The sequence below is a fragment of the Phacochoerus africanus genome, chromosome 15, assembly GCF_016906955.1.
Source record: "Phacochoerus africanus isolate WHEZ1 chromosome 15, ROS_Pafr_v1, whole genome shotgun sequence".
Lineage (NCBI taxonomy): Eukaryota > Metazoa > Chordata > Mammalia > Artiodactyla > Suidae > Phacochoerus > Phacochoerus africanus.
The window spans coordinates 108,689,471-108,712,688 of record NC_062558.1 but is presented as its reverse complement, the minus strand read 5'-3'; the positions used below and the strand labels follow the sequence as shown (position 1 = coordinate 108,712,688).

Genomic DNA, 23,218 nt, shown 5'->3' with positions numbered 1-23,218 from the left:
CAGACTAGGGGTCCAACCGGAGCTGCAGCTGCCAGCCTACGCCATAGCCCCAGCAATGCCAGATCTAAGCTGTGTCGCGACCTACACCACAGCTCACAGCAACACCAGATCCCCAACCCCCTGAGTGAAGCCAGGGATTAAACCCGAGACCTCGTGGTTCCTAGTCGGATTTGTTTTTGCTGCACCACGACGGGAACTCCAGGAATCACTTTGTAATACAAAACTTTTTTAAACATCAGTTACCAAAAATCACAATATAAATGCTGAACAACATCTATGCTGTTATTTGTCTTGGTAAAAGGAAATACCAACAACTTGCCAAGAATCAAAGTTAGCATAAAACTTTGATTGACAGTGTTGCTTTCACACTTATGACTCAGGAAAAGAACAAACAAAAATGAGTAAATCATTATTCTTCTTAGTAAGTAATCCCAGAATAAAGTTTTCCTCTAAGAAAATTATGAAAAATCAGAAGTCCAGCAATTAGGTATTAGGTAAACTTCAATATATTCCTGTTTAGCTGAAATATTTAAAGTGAACTATCCAATGAAGAAAATTGAGGTAGAAGAGTATCAAGTTAGTAAAGGCAGTGTTACAAGGCAGTACCGAACCCAAATACTGAAGCACAATTTTGAAAGAGTAACTACTAGATCAAGAGAGTTCATGTGGAAATAATTTATCGTAAAAAAAAAAAAATCACAAACTGAGTACCATGTGCGTTTATAGTACACCTCAAAATCTTAGCCCTTTTCTGGATTTTTAAAAAGGCATTATAACCTCAAGAAATAGAAACCAAACTTTTTAAACAGTTTTCACAACAAAATTTATTAGAAGAATAGTGGTTTTGAAAAGTCTAGCATCCAGTGAGAACTACCATACACAACATTACAGCTGGGAATGTTTCTCCAAAATGTCATGGTCAAATAATACAATGGAACCATTAAATCTTACACATGCACGAAAGAACTAGCGCATCTGACATACAATGCAAAAAAAAGGGGACCACATGGATTAAAATTTTAAGTACTCATCACATACATTAAGACACAGCTTATTTTAGTCCAGTCAAAAATCAGAACTGCATTAAAAAATTTCATGTAGTGCAATCAAACCAAAAAACTTAATCTGTGATCATAAGTGCTCTACTACATAAACATTGATCATAGCAAGGAACAAAAAAGTTCAAATCACACAGTACAAAAAAAAATCTGTAAATAAATATAAACTACAGTACAAGAGAAATATTAAATTATACAATTCCGTCAAACTGTAAACAGTATATTGAAATGAGGTCCATAAGAGTAAAGGGGGTTCCTGTTTTGTTGCATGACACTTGAACTTCTAGAAATCTGAAAGATGCCATTTTCCATATCTTCAAAGGCTATGGGTTTTTATATAGGGAGAATTCCTTTTAGATGTAAGATATCAAATATTAAAGCAGAGGAATCATCTATTTTGTTAACCACAGACAGTACTGCAGAAAACAAAAGATGTTTTAAAGAATGAAGACCTCTATCAGACAAGTCTTAACATTAAAGATGCAAAGGGCTAAAACACTGGATTTAGAACTTCACATCAGAAGAACTTGTCACTGAGGACTTCCAGGCTATAAAACACACTGACAAAATTGCTGATACGTAATCCTAGGCCTCTGCTAACTTTTTGACATTTACATACCTATGTTACAACACCAACTTTGGCAGAATCACTACTAATAAACTCAGAGCACTCCTGGCCCAATGGTTCCATCACAGTGGCCAGTGCACAGAATTCTCTAAAGACATTGCATAAACTAGAATGTAGAGGTCAGACACCCAAGGACCAGTGCTTGAATTTAGTAGTAGTATGGTGAAGAAGCAAGAGCCACATTGAGGAAGAACTGCATCTGTTATAGTTAACAGAAACAGTAAGGAATGCTGTTTAATTGTGCTGGCTATTAGTGGCATAAAAAATATATAGTTTACCTGTGTGTGTGTATATGTATGCACTGCATGTGCTGGCTATACATTTATGCACATTTTGTCCTTTTAAATACACTGTTAACAGGAACCCCCATATTATCTGCTCAGTAGTAATAACTGAATATATATAGAATGCCACTATAAGAGTGTGAGGCACCGTGTGCTGGAGAGTTATATGCAGCTTTAAAATCGGTTTGGCTGAGTTATACCTGGATACCTGAACTGAGTTTTTAAGTTGACATTCATCAAGGATGTGCTACCAGCACGTCAAAATAAAAGCAAAACAGAAAAATACAAGTCACTGTTAGGTTTAAGAATAGCATCAAAGTACCTGAATTGAGTGAGAATAGTGTGTAAACTGTCCCTGAGGGTTTTTAAACAGTGTGTACAGGTTGGATTCCTAAGAACATTAGCTTTATTTAACAGTGTGGACTGATAAAATACCAATGTCTGACAGTTTAAAGTGGAGGTTATAAAGAATTATACGCAAACACTCCAAATGTATAGTTTATACATTTCTTCTCAAAGCAGCAATAAGCTGCTGTAAAGTATACATCCCATCAGAACAAGCAACATGTGGGAGTCAGATAAAGGTTTCTATCTTAGTCTGGTTTTCTGACAGCACAGCATATCAATATCCAATGACTATATTTTTCCTAGATCAGAATGTAACTAATTTTGACTATCAATATAGGATTAGACTTTTAATCAAACACTTTGCTATTACATACTAAAATTCCTTAAACTTACTAATGCTGGTATACTAACCTAGTTAATTATCCCCCCCCTCGTTTTAGAAATATACCCTTCCACAACTTAAAAACATTAAGATCCATTTTCAGTTCTCTGATGTAAAAAGCATGTCAGTGAATTAGTATTAAAAATTTACACAGTAAAAAGGCTTGAATTTCAGCCAAAGATTCTAAATACTGCTCATTCCCTGAAGACTTAAAGGGAGAGAGAATCCCTACCCATTTCCTAGTGATTTATTTTTCTAAAATGGTCTGACACAATTTTTTATTTTAGGAAATTTCCCCCTCACCTCATCTCAAATTCCAAATTCTTAGCCTGAAATGCTTAATGAAATGGGGAAAATGAGGCAATTACTTGGAATTGCTTGAAAGGTACAAAATGTTATTGTCTTTTTAAAAAATAAGACTAGAATTATTTATATAAATGTGGTCTGACCCTAATTATGTAGTATGTTTTATATTTTTAAATAATCACCCTAAAACTTACAGTACCTAAGACTCCAAAGATAAATTAAGACTTTAGTGTTGTAACAGAAAAAGTGCTGAATTATCCCTTTTCTAGTACTTTAAACATTTCAGACAAGTGCTTTCCTAGTGACGGTAAAGTTTACTATATACCCTTCCACCAAGTAGGAAAAAAAGTCACCTGGATGAAAGAAAAAACTTTTAGGAGTGTAGCACCTGGTATTTACCAAATAACAGATGTTGTTCAACTCATTCTGAGGGGGTAAAAATATTCTAGATTGAAATCTATTTGGCTATTGTATGTTAAAAATCCCTGCTCTACTGTGTCAGTGTCCTGTGTTTAATCCCCCCACCCCTCCCCTAGTCCCCTTACACACTATCCACTGAGAATCTAATCTCTAAAGAGATTATTTTAAAATTTATGTTTTCAGGACATACCTGAGAAAGGGTGCAATTATGCAGAACAAGGAACCCAAGACTGCACTAATACTGGTTATAGGTTCATAAATTCTTTCCCAAGATAAATCTAAAAAGTCTAAGAGGTATGGATCTTCAAATATGTCTTACTGCTTTAGATTTTTTTGGTATGTGTGTAGGGTCATTTCCAGTGTTGAAAAGATCATCTTGAGCCTGTTCAATGACAGTTCAAGATGGGGTCAAGAGTTTATTTCCATATTCAAACAATACAGATTAAATATTATGATTATAATATTTGCTACATCCAATAAATCTATGATTAACTAAAAGTGCTTGCTTTTCGGCTTTTATTGATACAGCTCTAAATGAACTGGAAACCTTAAAATTACCCCCTAAATAGTTGCAGAATTAACTCATATTTTATTGTCAAGCCAACATTAATTAGCCTTGATTCTCACTTTTCACACAATCTAAAAGATTTTTCTAACTAACAGATGAAGATGGCCCAATTTTACCATGTTATCTATCCTGCGACTCATTTTTAGTATTATAGGGCAGAATCTTTAGCCTTTTCTCAAGTTTACAAAATTTTCCCTGTCCTACTTCCCGCCCCCCTCCCCCAATCTCGTTTATAACACTTAGGGCACACAGCTACAGGGCTAATGTCTGCTTCTCTAAAAGGCAACTGCGAGTTTATTTGGGAATAAGAGACAGAGAATATGCAAAGAATTTCCTCTATTTTCCCTTCTTCAGTCACCATGTTCACAAATCCTACTCAAGTCTCAAGGACAGAACGTATCCAAAAAAAAAAAAAAAACAAAAAAACAAAAAAAACCCTAAGACTTTGGAGGTCTGCATTCCTTGTACCATGATTATACTTTTTTCCTTTTCAGTAGAGCTTGAAAGCAACTAGATTAAAAAAAAGAAAAAAAAAATCCCTAGATAGCTTAATAAAGTCTCCAAATGGGCTGTTTGGTTAAAGTTGTCAATAACACTGGCCTGACCGTGGTGTTAAAGATCTAATTATAATGGAAAGGTAACAAGGAAAACAATCTTTGATATCTTAATAAAGGTAAAAATTTAACCTATAACTTTCAATGTCTCCTAAGAAAGATTAAGTGAAGCAATTCAGTCTATTGCCATATTCCATCACCAATGACAGCAACCTGAACATATAGAAAAGGATGGTTCACATGGAAACCTCTGGCATTTAAAGAAAGAATAATTACAAAAGCAAAAATATTGAGTTTCAAAATTAAATCTACAGGGATAATAGCTGTTAAAGAAAATGACACCGAGGTGTCACATATCTGCTGTTAACGTCTCAAAGTAATTTCAGGTTCTGACATTAGGCTGACTCATTATTTGTTTTATAAAAATAACTGAATCCAAACTTCACCATTATGGGTCAATGAAATGTAAGAGAATCACAAAGGCTTAGAACCAAGCCTCGCACCATGTGCTTACATGAGGCTGGGGGAAAACACACAGCTTACTAGCAGCTCCAAGGTTGCTACATACTGCCTAATGACAGAAGGTAGTAATGGTATGGGCTTTTGCAGGTAGTCATTTTTAGACTAATTTAGAGTTCTCTCCAGAAAATTGGGAACTAAACTTCTCATTGTGCCTTACTGTTTTACTGTCTGATCCCATATAGCTCATCTTATATATATATAGCTCGGGTAAAATGTTGGGGAATGGAAATGCCAATTAGTTGAGGTAATGGTTTATATAAGATAACCAGAGTTCTAAAAGCACTTCGATATTGTAAAGTAAAAGTGTACCAAATAAAGCTAATACACACTTCACACTTGAGCTTGCTCACCAGAACTGAACAGTAATTAACTTCACATAAGGACCCCTATTATCACACAAAGCCTTACTCATATCCATGATCTGCTGCAGCAAAGGTTTATCAAGCAACATCTAAACTTCAGAATAACAACAAACTTAATATTAAAAAGTATTATACATAAATATAAATTATTTTTCCTGAAAGAGAGACCTTGTCCTTCATGGTATTTGGGGAACAGAAAAAAGTGTACAGCTCATCACAAACAGTTCAGAGTCACTTGTAAGCCTACTAAACAAAGTAATGCAATACATTACTGTCAAGCCTGATGACTCTGGTTCAGAAGTGAGAAAGCTAATGATAAAAATACCAACTAGATATCCTTTCAGACAATTAGTGTTTTTGATTTTATAGTGACATAGCTTATCTATGGTATCTCTATGTTCTCTCATTTTAAAAAAATGCAGGAAATGATTTTAAATACATTATCTCTTAACATTAATTTGGGCTATATCATATAGTTTGAGTAATATCACCATCCACCTACTGGAAAATGAAAGGAGAAAGGCTTTTGTGACAAAGAGTTGTGAACTATACCTTCCCATACCATAAAAATGGTCAACTGTTGTCTGGGTCATGCAAAACTCTGATTAGCAGAAATTAAGCATGCGAATAGACCAATCTCTATTACTCATTTATGAGGACGTCCCCAAACTAGAATATCTACACTGAAAGTGCCAATACAGAATAGTGGCAAATCAAGAGAGAAATCAAATCACTGCGGCACCAAGACTGACAGCCAGTCATGTGATGAGCCACGTCCAAGAAACACATGGTATAATGGAACTCTGAACACAAAATTTAACATTAAAAGTGCACCTGAATATTACAAACTAACTTTACAAAACCTACAATAAGGTAAAATATATATCTTTTGAAATATTCAGCAGCTTTCTGTATTTTTTAAAGTTTTTTTTTTTTGAGAGGCTCATGAAATTTAAAAGGGACCACTATCTAATTTCAACCATGCTTCACAAAACAATAATGGCTATTTTATATTGCAGTTACCAGTGTAATGCAATTAGTGCTTTAAAATAATCTACACTCAAAAAAGAAAAAAAGAGAGACCGACCGACCTTTGGAGGAAGTATGCTTATTCAAAAGCTTCTTGGAAAAGAAAATTTACCTGAATATCAAGTCACGACTGATCTCAAGTGTAATGTTTAAAAGCTTCACAGACATGATTATTACAATCTTCAGGTCTCAGGACTTTTAATCTGAGAAAGTTTAGAGTTTGGTTTGTTTTTTAAATTCACTTTCTAACCAAAACAAATAATAGAAGTACTCAAATTTTCACTATTTACAACTCTCAGCCTACAATCTGAAATGACACAATACAAGTTCTCTTATTTAAACTGCAGCATTAAAGGGTAGGCACACCATTCTTCTGCTGCTCGATTGTCATCCACTGAAACACACATAGAAAATATTTATGTTAGTAAAACGATCACTCCATGTACACTACAGTGACAAAATTTACATAACTCAACTCATACATCACTTTATAGACTACCACATAGGATTAAAACCTCTCTGAACAGTAAAACTCTACAAAAATTGAACTTTTAGGGCCAGATTCTAAAATGGGCCTTTAATGATGCCTTTCTGAGGGGATAAAAACAAGCACAAATTAATTGCTCAAAGGACCTTTTTGCAGCAATCTTGGGCTATCAAATACCCCCAAACATCATGCAAAAAGGCACTATGGCTGCAATTAATTGTGTGTGACAAATTACCGAGTGTGGGACAAAGGAGGTGTTTCTTCATAAGCTTAGCCCTTTGCTTTCAGCAAAATTTCTACAACTTCCTTCAACTGCAGATGAAAACCATACATTTCATAAAGCATTTTTATTGCAACTTCCAGCTAGGCTAGAAAATACTGCAGAGTCATATACTGCTCTGAACTCAAACTGCCTTTCCTGTTGAGAAGACTAGAAACTAAGAGGAAACAGGCTCAGTCATCCACTGATTAAACTGCTACACAAAAAACCAAACCAAAAGAGGAACCCAAGCCCAGGCTATGTCAAGAATGTGTGTATCTGAATAACAGCAATGGTGTGCCTAACCTTTGAACACATAGGTTGCCGAGGGAAAACTATCCTTAACCTAATTAACTGTTCCACAGTTTCCAGGCAAGAATTTATGACTTGGGAATACCTGGATCTATTTCTCTTCAAAATGTTAGTATCCATCAGAAATTATCAGCCTCAATTTAACTAATGCTCCAAGTTTGATTTTATCTTACACAAAAACTCCAATGATCTTTTGTTTGTTTTTGGTTAAGCATTTAGAAGGGCCTGACCACCTTTCTCAGTGGATCAGAATATAGGGTTTTGTGGGGTAGATTTTGTTTTGCACAAAAAGTAATTTTAATTTGGTCACAATGTAAAATTAAATTTCATGGGCTTTATCTGTTATTCTTAAAAAAAAAAAAAAAAAAACTATGGAAAATAAACATTCCCAACCTTATCACTGTAATTTTAAAAGCCCATCTCAAAAGAAAAAAAAAAAAAAAGCTTAGATTTTTTTTTAAGGAGTGCTTATACAAACATGATTTGAAAGGTCTTGAACTGTGTGCTAAACAACCATAAAAATCAGGTAAATATCAGAAAAAGTTACGAAGGGGATATTATGTAGGATGCCAAAAAAAGAAAAAAAAAGTTCAAAGCGACAAATTAAATTAAAAGCTAAACAAACCGGTCCCCCTTTGTACTAGTATCTTGATTAGTCAATAAAAAAGAATCATAAGGAGCTTGATTTCTGATTGAATCATTGTTAGGACTGAAATGCAACCCAAATCATACTAGGTTACCTTGGGGTTGTGTTTCTTCTCTCACTACCAAACAGATTCTTATGTGGATATTTGAGCAGACTACTGAGACTGTAAAATCTAGATACCACTTTTTCAATATTATGAGTACTTAAACACATTCCCCCCATCTCTCCCATCCCTCAATAAACAGATCTTGAATATTTTAAAACAGTTGCTGTCAATGACATTCAGTTGTTAGTTATTAGCACATGATCAAATCTGTAAAAGGATTTAAGAATAAAGAAACTTAGTTTGCTAAAATGAGGCATCCTCTACTGTTTTACTGTAATGTACCCTGACTGCTCCTGAGTAAGAACGGAGCTCGTCCTCCATGAGATAAGGCTATATCCTCACTTGTTGGTGAGACCAAATTCTACCCTTAAAAATCCCAAATGAAATTACAGCAAAGGTAGTGTTACAAATTAACTGAAGCATTTCTGAAGGTAGTGTGTGTACATTTTCACCTCCTTCCCCTCTGGGTGAGCACTAAACAGATTGCTAATTTGTTAAGTAAACTTAATAGAAGAAAATCATAAAATGTTAACTGACCCAAATAATTATCACTGAAAAGTCAAATTACTTAAATTCAAAGGTTCATTGTTCTTAGTCTTAGTTCAATCCTTCAATTAGTTGAATCTCAGAAGAAAAAATGTGAGTAATTTTATAAGATGGCTTTCCAATTTGCAATGATAAAGCTCCCAATATGACAGAGGTGGAATGTAAAAGGGGCTTTTTTTCCTTAAAAAAAAAAAAAGGCAAATATAACTTAAGGGTAAAAAAAGAAAGAAAGCAAGCATGTAGGCTCTACAGGCAAGGAGTCCACTTCCATGTATCTGTTCTCTGTGAGGTAACTCAATTCTCTTTTGTAGAGAAACATGCAAAAGGCCAAACAATATCCCGAGCCATACTGCACATGAAAATTTCAAAATATGCAACATTCAGAATGCACCTTTCACTTCTGTATACACAGGTCAATGCAAAATCCGCAAAGAAACAAGTGTCACAGTAAATGAAGTTAGGTGCAAGCAATGACAGCTGAACAACGCAGTAGTGCTCACCCAGTTTGTACAGTAATTGGCACTCTACAGTATCCTACTCATTTTTTGATTCATTTGCACTTTGTGCTGCCTCTCCCTGGGGATCTAATTCAATCTTTACAGAAACATCTGGCCCCTCCGACCTCATTAACTTCATCTTTTTCTTTGGAGGGTTTTTCAAAGTGCCCAGCCTCTCCTTTACTTTGTACTCCAGTGTACTGTGGGGAATCCCATAAATACTCTGAGCTTTGGAAACACTCATTTTTCCACTCATAACCACTGAGATTGCTTCCTCCAGTATCTCACTGTTGTACTGTCTGTAACGCCCTCTTTTCTTCCGAGGCTGCTTGGAGCCAGGATCTCCTTCTTGATCCGATGTGGGATATGGCTGTCCAGAGGTAGACTGCTCAGCATCTGAGCCCCAAGAATCGGGTCCAGCGTCTAACATGCTTTTTCTATTTTGTTTTGGAAGAATAGCCCTTAATTTTTTACTAAGCGCGCTCTCCGTTTGTGAACCCATTACCAAAGAGCTATAGCTGTACTGATCGCCAGTGCGAGATTCCCAAGAAAGATCCATTCCTCGAACTTGTGGTATCTTTAAATCTACAGGAGATGAATGGCTCGCATCCTTTTTCCCATCTTGTTTTGCTTGAAGTGCCATTTTTGGAAAGGCAGAGTTTTCTGCAAGAAAAGGAAGGTCACTGATGTTGTTGAGTGCACCATTTCCCCTGAACTTCATACGGCTGAGGTTGAACTCATAATGTGGTTTTGCCCAAGAGGCTTCCCTGGATAATATTAAGTGCTGTCCATGATTCTGTAATCCAGATGGCCCAAGGCTGGCAGCTGTAGACAATTGGTTTCTGCTCAGTAGTTCTTCACTAATCTGCAGGGATCGAGCCAGTGGAACTTTGAGTGATGTGGAGTGTCCAAAACCTTCCCTGGTTCCATCCTGTAAGCTTCTTGGAGGTACCCCATCACCACTCCGAAGTCCGTCTGGGCGGTACTGGCTGGGTCTCCCAGGTCGCCTAATTGGATGGAAGGAAACTGATGTGAGCAGGACTTGCACAGGTAGGGAGGGATGGGTGAGGGGACCACTCCTTTATTAGAAGGCCTTGCTTGGGTAACATCACTTTGTGTTATTTATTTATTTTTCTCTAAAATTTAAAAAAAAATGGTCTCAGCAGTTAGTTTTAAACTTGTTCACAAAAAAATAAAACAAAACAAAAAAACCCCAAAAACCAAAAAAACAAAAAAAAAGAAAAAAAAAAGAAAAAGAAAAAAACCAGGAGCTTTTGGGCAAAGAAAAATTAAACCTGTCAGCTGGTCTCTGGTTGGGTTCACAAATTTTCGGAGAAAAAGTTTCGCGCAACTGTCTGAAAATAGCACCTTAATTATTAATTACAAAGTAATCATCAAGTCTCCGTAGATCTACAAAGAATTGTGTTACCAATGTGACGTTACCACTAAACAAGCACAGTAATAAAAGAGTAAGCCAAATTATTTATTCTAATGCAGCATATTCAACATTCATGACAACCAGCTATAAAACTGGAACAATTTACATTGGTGGAAACCATAGATAATTGTTCATTTATATCACAAACAAGTTGATGCTCATTATCAAAAATCAAACCACTCCAAATGACATTTCTTATTTTGCTTGGGGGGAAAAAATATGGCTTCCAGCCCCAAAGGGGTAAAAAACTCCAAATCAAAACAAACCAAAATACCCATTGAATTATAACTTACCACATTTCTTCATTTTAAAACACTATTAGTTGCAGATACATGAGTACCACTAATTCCCCATTTGAAACCATCCAAGCTTTAAAGAAACTGCTCTTTACTTTCCCCAAAACTTGTTCTATTCAAATTATTGTCAGCACCATACAATTTTTAGCAGTTTTCTTTAGTTTAAAAAAACGCTTCTTCTTAAAATATCAAACGTCAATTTTGAAATTTTAAGTGGATACCTTTCAAGTAGTGTTTAAAAAAAGTAAACTACTTACACAAAGGTAATTCATAAGGTTTTCATTTTTACAACAGAGAAAGATTATCAATGATAAAATTGGCAACTGGAAAAAGCATGCCCAAGGGGAATAATTACATTAACTAGGCGCAAAAGTGGAACTTTGCAGAAATAAAAATAAACCATGTTCTCTAAAAGACTATAGGGACTCTGCTGTTATCAATAAACAACATAATATGGATAACAACTCAACTAAAAGATGGGCAGTACTGCTGGTGCTTTTGTCTACCAGAACACATTACTACAATGAAAATATTTACTTTCCATTCAGAGGGAAAAACAGAGCAATTTCAACCATAAATACATGGAACCTGATTGCCAAGTTTCAAGTGAATCTTAAGCAAGGGATGCATTTATGCAAAGAGCACTTAGGTCTTTTCTACATGTGTTCTTAATTACACAACTCAAGTTTTTTGATACAACCTGATTTGGGACCATAATGATTTAACATATCTAGTATAAACTACAGTGAAGGGAAAAAAAAAAAAAAGGGCTTGAGAAAAAAAGATCAGTAAACCATGCATACTGAATTAAATTAATAAGTTATTTTTACGCTGAATAAAGGAGGAGAGAAAAAGGAAGATGATGGAATTTTAGAGAAAATGGAGTATTTTAGAAGTGAGCAAAGGAATCCTTCAATTGGAAAGTAATTAAGAATAACTCGAAAAAGGTTAGTGTCTATTTACTCCTTTGATATCAACAACTCCCCATGATGATATTCTAAAAGTTAAATAAACCTAAATATTAACTAAAAGTTATTTTTCATATCTAGATGAAGCTGATTTTTGTTCATAACAGTTTTACGGAAATGCCTTCCCAATATGGCATCTAAGCATCTTCATTAATACCTGACTTTTAAAAACAGTTACTATGTACACACAGAGGGAGAAATTAAGACAATTCTTACACTATAAAATTAGGTGGTCAGAAAAATTCACTTAGTCTGCTAAGATTTATCAAAACTGAGCATGTAATAAAGTGTTGGCAGCATAAGATGGTTTTCTATCAACATCTACAACCAGTCTTATTTAATTAAAAACAAAAATACACAGTTATTTTCTGAACTGCTATACAGAGTTAAAACTGCAGTTCAAATCAACAAACAAAGCCAAACCAACAAACGAGAAAAAAACAAACATTCCCCATACTTCATTAGAAATAACAAGTTAAATACTGGAGCCCAATTTTCATTCAACAACCTCAGCACACATAATACTGCGTTTACATCTGAACTCTGGAATTATTTAGCTTGAGTTTCACCTTCCCAAACATTCAACAACAAAAAGTCCAAAGACATTCTTGTCAATTTAGAATCATTAGTAAGGAATAATTACTAATAATCATTCCTGATTATTTACTATTTGTACTAAATTGGCAAAACTGACTTATACTTGCCAATTCTAGATTTCACAGATTGTGCTTTCACTTGACTGACAGACTAAAAGTAATTTTACTAAAGGCCCACCTGTAAGAGTGTTACTCTGAAGGATTAAGTTTTAAAACATATGAGGGAGACTGACATTGATCTTTGATAAATTGTCCCCTATAAAACTGTGGAAGGCCACAAATATTTCCCCTTACCCGTTCCCTTGAGTACTGGAGCAGCCTGGAGAATGGCTCAGGGAAGTGCTGCCAGCACATGGACTTTTCTTAGTGGATAGATCAAGTACACCGTCTGTAGAGACACAAAGAAACACCTGAGGATATTAAAAACTTGGAGCAAATATGAACTGAATAGTTGAAAAATGTCAAAGCAGTAGGCTTAGTCACCTAAACAGATAAAATTAACCAAATATTTTGAGTTACAAAACCAATTCATTAATAGAATCAAGATGTTTTTCCTTCTAAAGTAACATAAATCTAACAAAGTCCATTATATCTAGTATCTCCAAGGGCAGAAGAAAATTATTATTAATAGGGCAAAAGAAAAGGTAAAGCCTAACACTACAGACATTAAGCTATAGCGAGATATTAGAAATAGCAGTTTACACAATATGGAGTTCTACAATGGAACTACAAGATGAAAATCAGGGAAAACAGCAGAGATTCAAAATTTACTTGCTCATATTTATAAAGGCAAGGCTTTTTGATTAATAAGCTATTCTAAATTGATGGGCAAAGTTTAAGGAAAGAAAGAATGAAACCATCTTGATACTAATGGGAGCCTTGGGGGGAGGTGGGGTTGACCATTCTTTTTTTTTGTACTGATACTAGACCAAATCACAAATTCATGTTACTAGAACATTAAGTTAGAAGACTTTCTTCTCCTCAAAAGACTTTTTCCCTTTAGACATATTTAGAAAAGAAAATTCAGAATCTGGATAACTTTTAAGGCTGTCATTCGATCCAAAGAGAAGATAATATTCAATGCCTCTGATTTTCAGTTGGCCAGAAGAGAGCCTGCTATCTAGTTATACTAAAAACCACCCCAATACAGACCTTACTTGGGACTTCTATCTGAGAACACTCTAACTCCTCATTTCAGGCAGTTAGAAATAAATACAAAACTGAGTTTATGAACCAAAAAAAGCCTACAACTCATATATACAACAAGTGTTGTCCTTTGGAGCCACTAATAGTTCTAAAAAACGTAATTGTAATCTTATAGAACTTAGACATCTAACCCAATTAGATATCTAACAAGCAAATGCACTGTTAAAGTATATCCAACCAAAGATGGTATTATTTTGGAAATCTGTCTAATCAAACAGGTGAGATGTTTTAAACCTACTACCGAAAACATTGTGATTTAAGTTGAAAACAGTAAAATTCATTAGGGAATAGAATTTTAAAAATATTGCTTCATTTGAAGTTTATACACTATAATCCTATCATCTAGTTCCAATTCTCTTGGTAAGAGCATACGGTCAATACAACATACTTCTCAAGCACAACACTAGGTGTAAGAAGTTAAATTAGATGAACTTGTTATCTTTGTATGTTAACCTCCATTATTAACACTTTAGATATAAACTCACTCTCCTTTTGTAAACCTGAAGCTTGTAATGTGATATTTAGGGCAAATAGATTTTTAATGAAAGCTACCAATCTATGTTAAAGAAAGCAATCCTCAATAAAGTAGGGAACAACTTTACAAACATGGTAACCAAAGATACACTAATCAATGTGAACACAGGACAACTAGAAGGTTTTCTCTTGCTAGGAAATCTCTCAGAACCGAGAGATTTTGACTGCTGTTCACTACATAGAAACAGGAAAAAGGCAAAGGGAAATTATTTTTTTTTAAATCCCTTCATAAGCAACTAAAGTCAGTCCATTAGGTGTCAGTCCTTCATAAACAACTTATAATAAACAAAATAAAGTTCTTACAAAGAGGTTCTTCAAAGAATTAAATTTACTTTGCAGAATAAACATGTATTTCTCACCAATTAAGTCCACATTCTTATGAGATCTCTATGGAAGTAAAAAATCTCATTAGTACCAATCTCGTATCACCAATTTACAATTTGTAGTGGTTCCAGTGGCAGAGTTGAAATGCTCACTTTATCTTTGTGAAATTAAAGGTAAAATGAGATCACAAAACAGCAGGAGTATTCCATCTACTTGAGAGTAACTTTACAAAGACTCAAGAAATCTGCTATGCAAAATTGATACCCTCTTAAGTTCTTCACTTAATTAGGATCCTCACCAACAGATTACCTGTTGAAAATGCTTTATTATTATTGTCTCCATATGGCACTCACAGCATATGGAGGCTCCCAGGCTAGGGGTCTAACCTGAGCTGTAGCCGCTGGCCTACACCAGAGCCACAGCACCACCAGATCCGAGCCGTGTCTGCGACCTATACCACAGCTCACGGCAACACCGGATCCTTAACCCACTGAGCAAGGCTAGGGATCGAACCCGCAATCTCATGGTTCCTAGTCGGATTCGTTAACCACTGAACCACGAAGGGAACTCCTGAAAATACTTTTAATTAGTTCATAATACAGTGCATGTAGGTATGTGTTTGTGTATCTAGAAAATACTGCTTATAGTTAACATGAGGTGTGTCTGTCTTATTTCTAACCCCATTAATTCCTTTTTTAAAGTGCAAATAATACATATTTTTGCCTTATGATCTCATTTGCAGAGTATAATTTCTTCTAATAAAGCATATTTATTTCTCAGGTGCTAATCCTAAACACTGAAGGATAAGGGGGGGAAAGTTAATTTTTCAAAGGGGTTTTAAAAAACAAGTATGGCGATGCTCTGGAAAGTGAAAAATACTTACATAAATATCAAGTAAGAACTATAACCATCTACCTTTCCTGAGTGGTACATCAACCATGACTATGAACTACTGCTAAGGTAGCCACCACTTTACTTCTTCTCTATCACTGCACAGTCAGGAATAATTTAAGAATCACATTAGTTTTTATCCTATTATTGCTACTGGTGGTGCCCTACTTGCCATTATTTTTTTTTCTCCCCAAATTAAAAGTATTCTAATTGGACAGAGGAGATCTTGACATCAAACCATACCTTGTTCGCTAGGTTCTGACTGAGACTTTCTGACAGTAAGGTCCAGAGGTGAGTCTTGGTCAGCCATGAGAAGTTTGCTGAGCACAGGGTTCTGAGTAGTTGCAGCCGTGGGAGAGGTGGTGACTGGAGATGCTTTCGGCAGGCTTTGGTTCTTTGTGCTATTGGGCTGGCTGGGGTCCTGAGTAGAGCTATTTTTTGAGGTATATTCAGCAGCAAATTGTTGGATCATTCGCTGCATGATCTCACGGGCCACTAGGGGAATATTGGGGTCGGAGACCCAGGGACTGTCTGTAAACAAAGATTTATTTACTTTTAAAGTGGGACAATGTACTAAAAAGAGACAGCTTTCAAGCAAACAAAATTTCATTTTAATTTTTCTCCTTAAAATGCAATATCCTAAAAATAGTATTCCCTCAACGTTATATTTTTCATCTCTAGGCTTATAAAAGTTGCAGATTTAAAAAAATAGAATTTTAATAAAATTATTTCTAAACAACAACCCCCGCCCCCGATTATGAAGTCAAATAAAGGGATAACAAATAGTATATCTTAATGGGCAAGAATCACTTACCTGATACAGAAATCCCAAAACCCATTTTCAATGAAATAATTACACCCTTGTTTACCACCTATAGATTACATCTAGTTTCCCACAGACTCCTCAGCCATCTCTTCCTTTATTACTGAAGAATGGAATGCTCAGTTCATGAGGCTTCATTTACTTTTTGTTAAAAGACTGAAGGCATACCAAGGTTCTAAAAGGAGACAGTATTAAGATCCATGATAGGCTAGGGCAATAGTTGTCACATTTTCCACTTTGAGGGCTTATAAAAACAGATTGCTGGGTTCTATCTCCAGAGCTCCCTGATTCAGCAGTTGTAGGGTGAGCTCAAGAACTAGCATTTCTAACAAGTTTCTAGATGCTGCTAGACACGGGGAACCACACTTAGAACCTCTGGGCTAGGAGTTTAAATGTTAAATCTCAAAACCTTAAGACCATATATTTCCCACCAGTTCTTTACACTTGACCTACACTGAGCAGGATAGGGAAGAAAAAGAAATCCAAGTTATTAATTTCTAATCAGTGTTAATTTTAAAATAAAGACTGTATGAAGTCATTAACTCACAGAATTTTCAGCACTGGAAGGGCCCTTGAAAATAAAATAAAAGGTAAAATGTTTCGTTTAAGTATTTTACCATAACATCTCTTTCACTAATACTATCGGGGAAACCAAAAGCTTTTTGAGAGCAGAGATTGTTTGGTTTACCACTGTATACTCAGCTCCTAATCTTGGTGTAAAGTATACCATCAGATAAGCTGAGTAATAAATGAATTAATCAATAAATAGTTCTTAAAAAAAATAAGATGATCTAAAAAGTAAGTGGCCTCTTTAAATCTGTATAGATGGTTAATGGTAGATCTTGATTAAAACTTTCCCCAGATCTTAATGTTCCACCCATGACCTTTATACTTCCCTCTCACGACTTCTGAGACTTTTAAAGTTTCCTTGGTCTTTTAAAGATTAACCATAGAAGGGCAATTACTTTTCCCATAATATTTTGGAGCTATAAGGAACTCTGATTTATAAATTTAGAGAAAAACTAAATACTATAAATATCTAAAATTACCACAAAAAACAAACATTAAAATCACACAGGACTCCCAAGAATAATCTTTTTCCTTAAGGACAAATATTCAATACCAGAGATGATCATAAAGTAAGAATATTTATTTAATTCTCTGGAGTTTAACGATGTTTGCTCTACCAATAACATTTGTTTTTGACTAAGAAGCATTTTTAATCTTAAAAAGTTTGCTCTCCATAAATAGAGATTATGAGCATGCTAGGTGGTTTAAAAATAAAGGTATTCAATTAGGTAAGGTTCAGAAGTCACCACAATCACTAATAATGGTTCTTTAAATGTTTTAATAAATATTTTAGCCACATATTTTTTTTTTCAATTTCTTTACCCACTGGGATTTTTTTTATTACTAGTCATTTAACTCTCTATTTATGATCCTTTTTTTTTTTACATCGCATACAATCCTCCAAATGAAAGACTGTATATAACTTCAAGTTTCAAGATACATTACTGTATCTTTTTATCCCTTGAAAAGTTGGAGAATATGTAATATGTAAAGAAAGCTTCCAAACAGGAAGCAGAATGAAGTAATTTATGAGATGTCTCTGTGTTTAACAAGATTAATAAATATTAAAGAGACAAAAAAAGTCAAAGATTTTTGGATAAAGACCACAAATTGCTCCCTTTGAGCTTTAAAGCCTGCAGCATATTTTGCCTCTTTGTTGAATAACTAATAAACAGGAAACAACTCCTGTTTCTGAATCGATGACATCTGCCATTTGAATTTCTACATCTTCTAAAAATTTCTTGAACATGTTTCATTCTTTCATTTACTTAGAACACAACATCTATAAACTTAGCCATAATTATGCACAACTGAGTCAAGTAAAAACAAATCAGGTCAAAATTAAAATTACAGAAAAACACATGAATGCTACATCACAGCCACCTGTATGTTTTAAAAATGCAAACCTAATTTAAAAAGTATCAAATTTTCTGAGACAAGTCACAAAGCAAGCTGAAAAGAAATGACTAAAACAGGTGTAGAAAGTATACTGTTCAAATGGAAATTATGGGGTCCATAAAAAAGCCTACTTTTATTGGATATATGTTTTTATTTAGCTACATGTAACCTGATCATTCTCAATTATTTAGAACATACAACACTTGGAAAACAAAGAACTAAATCCAAATATTTCCTTTATTAAATACAAAATACTCTCTTCAGATTAAATTGCCTGTCATATCTCTGGATACTGAACATTTGTGATATTACTTTGAAGACAACTAATGCCCATCTGAGACATTTCCAAGTGGATTAATAAAATAACTAAAAGTAACATAAATACATAAAGGGGGAACTTCCAACTACAAAGCAATAGTTCTTTTTCTGAGCATCATATACCAGAATACAAATACATAAACTTCACTTTACAATTTCAGGGGATTCTCATCTCTCAAAGTCTACCCTATGACTGACTGAAAGGTAAGAATTCCTTTCCTAAAGGGTGTATGTCCCCAAATTTAATTTCTAAGTAAGAAAACTTATAAGAACTTTAAGTTATTCCTACATGACAAAGGGGTAGGACCAGTAGAGAAGGCTAGAATTCTCTTCAGAAATCTGTCTGTGATTAACCTAATAAACTCCCCTTAAGCAAAGAGTAGATGAAAAGTGGCTTTTCCATGTAAATTAGGAAGAGGATTTCGTCTTTGCAGAAAATGCAAGTTTCCTGAAGCATTAGACCTATGACTCAGTACAAATCCTGAAGGAGAGCAGCAGCAGAGGAGTTGGAAAAATATTTCACTTAGTTAATAAACTGAAAGAACTGATCTACTGCTCATTTATACTTTAAATATTAGTTACTTTAATAAAACAATCAAATGTTGATAAAACTATGTGGAATGCAATTTTGGAATCAGGGTACTTTATGGAAATGATATGTATGCGAGCATGGAAGCCTCAGTTGGGAGCTTTAGGTCAGAGAGTACTAGAGGATATTAAGAGAGAAGTGAGGGTGTACTCAAAGATTTCCTTTTACCTGGGGATCTGATGGAAGAAAAAGTGCCTCTGGAAACAAAAACCTTATGCATTCCTTAATTTTATATAAAACTTCACCTCATATTCCTTTTTGAAAATATTGATCACATTAAATAGAAGCTCAGCTGGTCTCCAAGTGTAACCAATCCAGCAGAATTTGCACTTATTAGGCCTTTAACTAGTGTACAAATCAGCCTTCAAACTCTGCAAAGAAGGGAATTTCCAAAGGAATGAGAGGCATAAACTAGAATATATGAAGAAATATTAAAGTGGAATCACTGATTCTGCTGAAGACTAAAACAAGGATATTCAGTATTATCAGAAGTTTGTAAACAAACAAACAAAACAAACTTTAGAGCCCATTATAATGGAACCTCCACCTTGGAACTAGAAGAATGGCATAACTAAGGAATATGAATTCATTCAGAAAACATTTCTTGAAGACTCTTCTTCACTACAATGGATCATGAAGGGAAGCATCCTGAAGGTCTTGACTAATGGCAGTTACACTTTGTGGGTAGAGAAAGGAAATGTAAAACCTACAAAAATTATAAGGAGATAGATTAAGTTGAAAAATAAACAAGGTGAGCTATTAAATGAGCCACCTCACATTTATGAGGTAAAGTTTTATTATATGATAATGAATTGTTCTCTAATTTTAATTATTAAAAAATTTTACTAAAACAAGGCCATATCAAGGAGGAAACATAAAGTATGCAAATCTACTTTTAAGGTGTAACTAAACTACATTTTTCCTCCAAATTAAATTTCAGTGAGGAATTACTAAAAATTCACACAGTTGGTTTTATGGTTATCAATGATTAAAACAGTGACTACTTATGTGAGAAAATTTGTCTAACAAAATATAGAACTAATGAGACTTTACAATTTTCAGACTTTCATAATAATCTTAAAATTTATTTAACTAAATCTTACTTGGTACCATCAATGCAGAGCAAAAAAGAGGGAGAGGGGTTACCTCACCCTATTCCAAATTTAACTTGACCAAAGAAATATAGGGAATTATAAAGTATACTATCAATAAAAAAAATTTTTTTAAAAAGTATTTCTTTTTAAAAATGACATTGAGGAGTTCATGCTGTGGCAGAGAGGGTTAAGGATCCAGCATTGTCTCTGAGGTGGCTTGGGTTTGATCCCCGGCCTGGTGCAGTGGGTTAAGGATCCAGCATTGCAGCAGCTGTGGCGTAGGTTGCAGCTGTGGTTCAGATTTGATCCCTGGCCTGGGAACTTCCATATGCTGTGGGTGTGGCTGGAAAAAAAAAGAAAAAGAAAAATGACATTGAAATTAAAGAGACTACAATATAAGACAAGCAGATGCTAAATGTCATTTTTCACTGGAACCAACCTTTTCTATAAAAGACTGCATTGAGGAACTCTTCTGCTTGTCTCTCGAATCGAATGATTTTTGCTTGCTCTTGTTTAAGCAGAGCTTCTTGCCCAGCTCCCGAAGCTGGTTCATCCAGACCGACTAAGTGTCCCTGCAAAAATATTTGGTGAAATATTTGCACAAAAATGTTTCCCCATTATCAAAAGCACAGATCCAAAATAAAAAAATAAGTGTTAATAACAGATAAGACACATCAATTTAATTCAATTAATACATCTTAAAACTTCAAGTCAGGATAATATTTATTTCCACAAAAGTGTAAAGGCAAAATGAATACAAAAATATGCTTTAGGTGTTTTTTTTTAATGTTTTTTGGTTATGAGTTTTGTTTATAGGTTAACTCTAATTAAACTATAATTACCAAGGGAAAATTTCTTTGAGCATTCAAATATATCAGTTATTACACCATAACAACAGTTCACAGACAATTCAACTCAGACAAAAAGATACCTTAAACACAATCTCATCTGAGAATCATGTTTGCCCTCCAAGCATGAGATCTGTTATCTCCAGACACAAAACAAACATTTGTGTTCAGGGGGCCATTAGGAGGAAAACTCAAAAATAATGTACTAAAATTCCTAATTCTGTCCCTAGAGCACTATTTTACAAATGGTAGCTTTTAAATCTTTAGTGGGTTGTGAAATTATAAAGTCAATACTAGCACTAGAAGAAAAAATTGAAAAATAGAGTGCATTGCATGTTATGAGGATTAAACAATACAGTATCTTAAAGGGTAAACATTTCAGTATGGCATATTCATGTTTGCAATAATGAAAATGTGGGTCCCAATCAAAAAGTTTCAAACTGTAGTACTAGACTCATCCCAGAGACATCTAGATTACGCTCTCAGACTGCAGGAACACTGGACTAGGTTGACAATGCTTTGCACTTCCATTTTTGCAGCTAATAATAAAATGGTAATAGAAAATAGAGTATAAAGAAAAACAAAGTACATCTTTTTAAGAGTTCTTTAAGTTCAAGTGCATATAGTTTACTTCATATCTCTGTAATATATCAACACATGCATTTACTTATATCATGAAAAATCAAAAGTCCTCTAAATAAGAATATGGGGCTACTTTGGCACAATGAAAAGGAAGTAAACAAGACACTGAAAGCATGTTACAATCCACAAATGAATGATTCCTCAAAAATTTTAAATAGGCAAATGTTATTTGCAATCACTTTTCTATGATTTCCCCATCACCCAAATTGTGTCAATAGCACAACTAAAATATGTACTTTACAAAAACACAGTTAGCATCAATTATATATTGTAAACTAATAGTTCAATATGAAGAACTCCCTTTCATACTTGAATTAAAACAATCCCTTAACATTTCCATGTAAGACATATTAAGTTTGCTTCATGAGTCTTGCAGCAAATGAATATGAGTCTTTTTAGAAAAACCTCTATTTTAGTTATATTTGCCATCATTCTCCTCCATGGATTAAAGAAATCAGTAAGAAAGAATCTCTAAGAAATGAATTACAAATAATTTTGATACAGATTTAACATTTAAAATGTATCAGGAACAGGTATTAATTAAAGAGCTCAATAAAATCCTCATTTGAGTTATACTTTAATGCCATTTCATTGTTTACTGACTTTTAAAAATCACACATTACATGGCATAACTATACTTAAGTTCTTAGTCCTACATTCAGTCAGTTTAGTCAGGCTTTGAACATAATATTTACACTAAACTATGTTTAATGTAGCATCCAGGCTACTTTCTAATCTAAATCAACACTGAGCATTTAACCTGGCATCAGATGAGTCTGGGTGCATTTAGGGTGGTATGGCTATAGACTAACCTAGCATTCAGTAATGCTAGGTTCTTTCTTGAATCAATTACCATTTTTATCAACCTGTTCTCTGATACATACAGCTTACTTTTAGTTGGTTCATATTAATTACAGTCACATCTCTTTGTTTTTAAGGTTTTACTGAGATATAATACACACCATACAATTTACCCATTTAAAATATAAAATGCAATGCTTTTTAGTATATTCACAGAGGTGTGGAACCATCACCATAGTCTAACTTTAGAACATTTTTGTACTCCAAAAGAAAACCCTGTATCCATTAACAGTCACTCCCCACTCCCCCAACTCTAGGCAACCACTGTATTACTTTCCGTCTCTATAAGATTTATCTATTCTGGAAATTTCACATAAATGGAAACACACAATATTTGGTTTTTTAGTGACTGACTTCTTTCTCCCATAATAACGTTTTCAAGGTTTATACAAGTTGTAGCATGTATCAATACTTTCTTTGACTGCCAAATAACATTCCATTGTAAGGATATACAACATTTTATCCATTCATCAGTTAATGAGCTTTTGGGTTGTTCCTTTTTTTTGGT

The 23,218-nt window shown here is 34.4% G+C and overlaps 1 protein-coding gene across 19 annotated transcripts in view; it reads right to left on the bottom strand.

The window, feature by feature from the left end:
- The window catches only part of LCOR (ligand dependent nuclear receptor corepressor), a 139,863-nt gene that overhangs the window by 25,678 nt on the left and 90,967 nt on the right, over nt 1-23,218 (bottom strand). For 12 of the 19 annotated variants that reach the window (XM_047761913.1, XM_047761919.1, XM_047761917.1 and 9 more), the window contains 3 exons: nt 20,799-20,931; nt 15,811-16,098; nt 12,907-13,000 (listed from right to left, as the gene is read on the bottom strand). In XM_047761913.1, coding sequence (XP_047617869.1) covers nt 12,907-13,000; nt 15,811-16,098; nt 20,799-20,931 — 515 coding nt within the window. Of the gene's footprint in view, nt 1-806; nt 10,322-12,906; nt 13,001-15,810; nt 16,099-20,798; nt 20,932-23,218 lie in introns of those variants that run through there. The other 7 variants (XM_047761929.1, XM_047761931.1, XR_007132373.1 and 4 more) reach the window with 6 other exon arrangements.